This window comes from Anolis carolinensis, unplaced genomic scaffold, assembly GCF_035594765.1.
Source record: "Anolis carolinensis isolate JA03-04 unplaced genomic scaffold, rAnoCar3.1.pri scaffold_15, whole genome shotgun sequence".
NCBI classification, from domain to species: domain Eukaryota; kingdom Metazoa; phylum Chordata; class Lepidosauria; order Squamata; family Dactyloidae; genus Anolis; species Anolis carolinensis.
In genome coordinates this window covers 210001-217500 of record NW_026943826.1, presented here as the reverse complement: position 1 = coordinate 217500, position 7500 = coordinate 210001, and the positions used below count along the sequence as shown (strand labels likewise).

Here is a 7500-nt window from a genome sequence, read left to right as displayed (position 1 = left end):
CTGGATCATCAAGTGCCTGGACGCCATCGGGATTAGGAAAAACGTTGGCACCTTCATTGAAAACATGATGGATCACTGGAAAACTGAACTGAAGCTACGTACTTGTCAACATCAGAAGAGGAATTTTCTATATTTTCAGCTGACTCAGGACAGCTTCCAACATAGTAACAGGCTAATATTCAATGCTTATATAAACAATGCATAGCTAGATATAGATCTATCATTATAGATACTAATTTCACATATGCATTTCCCCCTGAAATGTTTGCAAATCCACCCCTCTCTCTATGTATGTGTGTGTGCATTTCCCCGACAATATTTTAAGCCATATATATATATATATATATATATATATAGTTATGTCTATATATATTTTTGTGTTCATTTCCCCCCTGTAATATTTGCAAGCCCTATATATAGGTAGGTAAGAATATATTCATATCTATCCAGACATCTCTCTTTATGTAGATACTAGCTGTGCCCGGCCACGCGTTGCTGTGGCTAGGACTTAATTTTTCTTTTCTTTTTGTTGTATGAACATAGAGGCGTGGATGAGAGGTTGTGCTGTCAATTTTCGAGGTTGTGGGGGGTTTAGTTTAGTTGTTTTGTCCGGTGCCGTGATTTCATTACCCTTTTATAGATATAGATATAGATTTGCAGAGACTTCCAAACATATGAGGGTAAATTCATATATAAAAATAATGTGTATGTATGGCTACAGATGCACAGGTACATGGATCTATAAGTACAGTAGAGTCTCACTTATCCAACACTCGCTTATCCAGCATTCTGGATTATCCAATGCATTTTTGTAGTTAATGTTTTCAATACATGGTGATATTTTGGTGCTAAATTCATAAATACAATAATTACTACATAGCATTATTGCGTATTGAACTACTTTTTCTGTCAAATTTGTTGTATAACATGATGTTTTGGAGCTTCATTTGGAAAATCATAACCTAATTTGATGTTTAATAGGCTTTTCCCTAATCCCTCCTTATTAGCCAACATATTTGCTTATCCAATGTTCTGTCGGCCCGTTTATGTTGGATAAATGAGACTCTACTGTATAAAAGATTTGCAAAGACCTACAAACATATGAGGGCAAATTAATATATAAAATTAATGTATATAGATACACATATAAAGGTGCATAGAGATGGCAAACGCTTGCAAGGGGTTAATGCCTATATATCTGTAGGAGAGTTTAACAAATATTTCAGGGGAAAATGCTTTCATAAGGTTAATGAATATATATTTTTCTTCTTCCTGACTTGCAAGGGCGTCTTTCTCTTTTCAAAACATTCCCTTGATGAAGAGCGAGGGAGGCTTTGCAAAAGAAAACACATTGATAAGGGAGGAGAAGAGAGAAATAGATCACATATTGCAAGCAATAGCCTGCAGGCTTTGCAAAAGAAAACACATTGATAAGGGAGGAGAAGAGAGAAATAGATCACATATTGCAAGCAATAGCCTGCAGGCTTTGCAAAAGAAAACACATTGATAAGGGAGGAGAAGAGAGAAATAGATCACATATTGCAAGCAATAGCCTGCAGGATTTGCAAAAGAAAACTCACTGATAAGGGAGGAGAAGAGAGAAATAGATCACATATTGCAAGCAATAGCCTGCAGGATTTGCAAAAGAAAACACACTGATAAGGGAGGAGAAGAGAGAAATAGATCACATATTGCAAGCAATAGCCTGCAGGCTCCGTTGCCAGCCTTGACCCAATTATAAGCCGGGGGAGGCTTTTTCAGCTCATAAATAAGGGCTGAAAAAACTCGGCTTATCTTCGAGTTGGGCAACTAAAAGAACACTTCTGAAATTCTGCTATATATGTGTGTATTTTGTGCTTTGTGTTTTGTTCAAGGAGATCCCTAGGTACATCAGTTTAACAAGTGAGAAACCTAACTGCCTTGCATGAATGCCGTTTTCCCAAAAGGTTACGATATTGTATTTCAAAAGGTTATGAATTCTAACAAGGTCATGCCTTTCTAAACATCACAACATCTCTAAAAGGTTGTGAAGGTTTCTATTTTCCGGCTGCCGCTCACTCACCAGGGCTGGGCGGCCGTCATGAAGTACCCGGTGACCTGGATGGCGACGAGGAGGGCGGTCTGGAGGGAGAGGCTGCCCAGGACCACGGTGCTGAGGAGGGCCCCTTGCGGCCGGCGGGGGCCCAGGTCCGGGGCGGGGGCCGTGCGGCCCATCAGGGCGGCCACCGTGGTGGTGATGATCAGGTCGAAGAAGAGGAACTGCAGGTCGCCCAGGTTGGTGTCGATCTGGAGGGCAGAGCAGAGCACGATTGGGAACCTTATTGTTGGGGATTGCTCAGAGGACAAGGGGGTTATGGGCCCCACTACGGAGCCTGCGTGTGATCAGGCGTGAGACAGAGCATGACTGGGAACCTTATTGTTGGGGATTGCTCAGAGGACACGGGGGTTATGGGCCCACTACGGAGCCTGCTTGTAATCAAAGTGACTTCCAGGCGTGAGACAGAGGATGCTTTGGATTCCAATGGTAGACCGCTTCATAGAATAGTAGAGTTGGAAGAGACCTCGTGGGCCATCCAGTCCAACCCCATTCTTCCAAAAAGCAGGAAAATTGCATTCAAAGCACCCCCGACAGATGGCCAATCCAGCCTCTGCTTAAAAGCCTCCACCACACTCCGCAGCAGAGAGTTCCACTGATGAACAGCCCTTCTCACAGTGAGGAAGTTCTTCCTGATGTCCAGACGGAATCTCCTTCCTTTCCTGTAGTTTGAAGCCCTTGTTCCCTTGCGTCCTAGTCTGCAGGGCAGCAGAAAACAAGCTCACTCCCTCTTCCCTATGACTTCCCCTCACGTATTTGTACATGGCTATCATCATGTCTCCTCTCAGCCTTCTCTTCTGCAGGCTAAACATGCCCAGCTCTTTAAGCCGCTCCTCGTAGGGCTTGTTCTCCAGACCTTTGATCATTTTAGTTGCCCTCCTCTGGACGCTTTCCAGCTTGTCAACATCTCCCTTCAATTGCAGCGCCCAGAATCGGACACAGAATAGAGGAGTTTCTCTTGGGAATCGGTCTTCAGCAGATGGGGAGTTTTCCCGTGATATCAGATTAGGCCTCCGCACAGAGGGAGTGAAGAATAGACTCCGTGAGAAGTTTTCACTTCCTTGATTTCATGGACCTTGTTATTTTGGACTACTGGTCTTTTGTATATGGACTACTACTGTTTTATCGTTCTTTTTCATTGCCTTTTCTCCCTTTTGTACATGCTTTTCCTAATAAACGGTTATAGTTAGAATAGTGGACTCTGGTGTGGTGCTGGGTGAAAAGATTCTATACATATTTATCAGTTATCTATCCTATCTATCTATCCATCATATGTACTTCCTACCTACATACCTATCCATCCTATCTATCCATCCTATCTATTATCCATCCATCTTTCCATTATATCCTACCTCCCTACTTATCCATCCTCTCTCTCAATATATCCATCTATCTATCCATCCTTTTCTCCATCCATCCACCTACCCACCCCATCTATTTATCTATCCATCACTTATCTACCTATCCATCCATCAATTCAATCTATCTATCCATCCTTCTATCCCTCCATCCACCTACATACCCTATCTGTCTGTCTGTCCATCAATCCTTGTATCCTTTATCCATCCATCTATCCATCTTCCCACCACCCCATCCTATTTTATCTATCCATCCATCCATCCATCCATCCATCCAATCTATTCATCCTTCTAGCCATCCACCCATCCATATACCCACCCATCTTATCAATCTATCCATCCATCCTTCTAGCCATCCTTTATCCGTCCATCTATTCACCTAACCACCAACTCATCCTATCTATCTGTGCATCCATCCATCCATTATCCACCTGTCAATTCTATCTATCTGTCTATCTATCCATCCATACTTTATCCACCCAGTCTACCTATCCTTCCATTCAATCTATCTAGCCATCCTTCTATCCATCCATCCATCTACCCAACCATCCTATCTGTCTGTCTATCTATCTATCTATCTATCCATCCTTTATCCATCCATTGTCTACCTATCCTTCCATTCAATCTATCTATCCATCCTTCTATCAATTCATCCATCCATCTATCTACCCACTCATCCTATCTATTTGGTTATCTATCTATCCTTTCTTTTATCCATCCTTTATCCATCCATCTATCCACTTACTTACCAACTCGTTTTATCTATCCATCCATCCATCCATTATCTACCTATCCATCAATTCAGTCCATCATTCTATCCATCCACCCTTCCATCCACCCATCATGTCTATTTATCCATCCATCCTTCTACCCATCCTTTATCCATCCATCTACCCACTAACCATCCTATCTATCTATGCATCCATCCATCCATCCTATATGTCAATTCTATCTGTCCATCTTTCTATCCATCCATCCATCTACCCAACCATCCTATCTGTCTGTCTATCTATCTATCCATCCTTTATTCATCCATTGTCTACCTATCCGTCCATTCAATCTCTCTATCCATCCTTCTATCAATTCATCTAGTCATCCATCCATCTACCCACCCATCCTATCTGTTTGATTATCCATCCATCCATCCATCCTTCTATCCATCCTTTATTCATCCATCTATCCACCTACCTACCAACTCATTTTATCTGTCCATCCATCCATCCATCCATCCACATATCTACGTATCCATCAATTCAATCTATCTGTCCATCATTCTATCCATCCATCAATCTATCCAACCATCCTATCTGTCTATCTGTCTGTCTATCTATCTATTCATCCATCATCTACCTATCCATCCATTCAATCTCTCTATCCTTCTATCAATTCATCTAGTCATCCATCCATCTACCCACCCATCCTATCTATTTGGTTATCCATCCATCCATCCATCCATCCATCCATCCATCCATCCATCCATCCATCCTTCTATCCTTCCTTTATTCATCCATCTATCCACCTACCTACCAACTCGTTTTATCCATCCATCCATCCATCCATCATGTACCTATCCGTCAATTCAATCTATTTGTCCATCATTCTATCCATCCATCAATCTATCCAATCATCCTATCTGTCTATTTATCTATCTATTCATCCATCGTCTACCTATCTGTCCATTCAATCTATCTATCCATCCTTCTATCCACCTACCTACCAACTCATTTTATCTATCCATGCATCCATCCATCCATCAATTATCTACCTATCCATCAATTCAGTCTATCTGTCCATCATTCTATCTATCTACCCACCCTATCTATCTATCTATCTATCTATCTATCTATCTATCTATTCAATCAATCAATCACTGCATTCAATGGTAGAACTCTCTTCCTGAGTCTGGTGGAGTCTCTCTCTTTGGAGGCTACTAAGCACAGGCTGGGTGACCATCTGTCGGGAGGGCTTTGATGGTGTGATTGGTTTGGGGGGGGTGCCAAAATTCTGTTCGCTTACACTTAAAAATTACCTAGGGCCGGCCCTGCCCTCCCTCCAGGTGTTTTGGACTCCAACCCCCATAATTCCTAACAGCCTGTTATAAATTGTGGAAGTTGAAGTCCAAGACGCTGGAGGGAGGGCCGAAGTTGGCGCAGGCCTTCTCCAGAGGAAGAGGCAGAGAGGACAGGGCTCACCGTGTAGAGCAGAAGCACCGAGACGAACTGGACCAGGCTGTAGAGGGCCATGTACTTGAAGACCCCGAAGGAGGTGACCAGGGAGCACCGACCTTCCCTGCAGCAAAAGGAGACGGGATCAGGCCAAAGGGTCGCTTGACCCACAAACTCCCCCTGCAGAGCCCGACCTACCGGATGACGATGGGGACGCACTCGATGTTGGGGGTCCGGGAGGTGAAGGGCGAGGCCACGGAGGCCTCTGCGTCCGAGAGGGAGATGCCCACGTCGGCCGCCTTCAGGGCCCCACAGTCGTTGGCCCCGTCCCCACACATGGCCACGCAGTAGCTGCAAGGGAGGACGAGAGAAGGAGGCGTTGACGGACAGGAGAGAGCTCCGACCCCCTCCCCAATCTGATAGCCTCCCCACAGACTCACTTCAGGGCCTGGAAGCTCTGCACCAGGAGTGTTTTCTGGTCAGGAAGCATGCGGGCAAAAATGGTGGCTTGGATCAGGATCTGCAGAAGGACGAGAGAGACCCGGGTTGCGGATAAGGAAATTAATAACATTTTCTAAGTACTGTTTATATTTAATCCTGTCTTAATTTTTGCATATTGGTGTATTTTAAAATGTATGCTTTGAGAGACAAAGCAGGGGATAAATAAATATACTACTACTACTACTAATAATAATAATAATAATAATAATAATAATAATGATTAGAAACTCCTCAAAGCACAGCAGACAAAAAACCAGTACAAGAAAACCGCACTACAAACTAGAGCAGAATCAGTACAAGAAAACCGCACTACAAACTAGAGCAGAATCAGTACAAGAAAACCGCACTACAAACTAGGGCAGAATCAGTACAAGAAAACCGCACTACAAACTAGAGCTGACAGCTGGCACAATAAATCACTGCATGGAAAGTTCCTTGACAAAATTGAAGGAAAAGTTGATAAGGAGAAGACCTGGCTCTGGCTCACGAATGGGACCCTGAAGAAGGAGACAGAAGGCCTGATCCTTGCAGCCCAGGAGCAAGACATCAGGACAAAGGCAATTCAGGCCAAGATCGAAAAATCAGCTGATGACCCAAAATGCAGACTGTGCAAGGAAACCGACGAAACCATTGATCATATCCTCAGCTGCTGTAAGAAAATCGCACAGACAGACTACAAACAGAGGCACAACTATGTGGCCCAAATGATCCATTGGAACTTCTGCCTCAAGTACCACCTCCCAGCAGCAAAGAACTGGTGGGATCACAAACCTGCAAAAGTCTTGGAAAATGAGCACGCAAAGATACTGTGGGACTTCCGAATCCAGACTGACAAAGTTCTGGAACACAACACACCAGACATCACAGTTGTGGAGAAGAAAAAGGTTTGGATCATTGATGTCACCATCCCAGGTGACAGTCGCATTGATGAAAAACAACAGGAAAAACTCAGCCGCTCTCAGGACCTCAAGATTGAACTTCAAAGACTCTGGCAGAAACCAGTGAGTGGCGATTGAAGTCCTAGGTCAATGATGGGCAACCTTTTGCGCTTGGTGTGTCAAAATTCACCAAAAAACCTAGCATGACTTGGGTGGTGTGTCACTTTGAGAGAAAAAACCTTAATTTCACAATATATATAGTTTAAATAACAAAAATATATAATTGTAATATATAACTGTACTTAATAAATCAAAAGCTATTTACTACTATTATTTCCATGTACAACAATCTGTGGTACCTCTTGCAGTTTCCACGCTGATTTCTCTCGGTTGTGGTTTCAATGTAGTAGTGAATAATGAATAATATAATAACAATATAACAGTAATAATATAATAATATACTACAATAATAATAGAACAATAATAGTATTATATCTATACTA

At 42.8% G+C, this 7500-nt stretch overlaps 1 protein-coding gene across 2 annotated transcripts in view; it reads right to left on the bottom strand.

Annotated features, from left to right (window-relative positions):
- The window catches only part of atp13a2 (ATPase cation transporting 13A2), a 48512-nt gene that overhangs the window by 5942 nt on the left and 35070 nt on the right, over positions 1-7500 (bottom strand). For both annotated transcript variants that reach the window (XM_062965638.1, XM_062965637.1), the window contains exons 23-26: positions 6059-6138; positions 5817-5969; positions 5646-5742; positions 2063-2286 (exon numbers count right to left, since the gene is read on the bottom strand). In XM_062965638.1, the coding sequence (XP_062821708.1) occupies positions 2063-2286; positions 5646-5742; positions 5817-5969; positions 6059-6138 (554 nt within the window). The remainder of the gene's footprint in view (positions 1-2062; positions 2287-5645; positions 5743-5816; positions 5970-6058; positions 6139-7500) is intronic.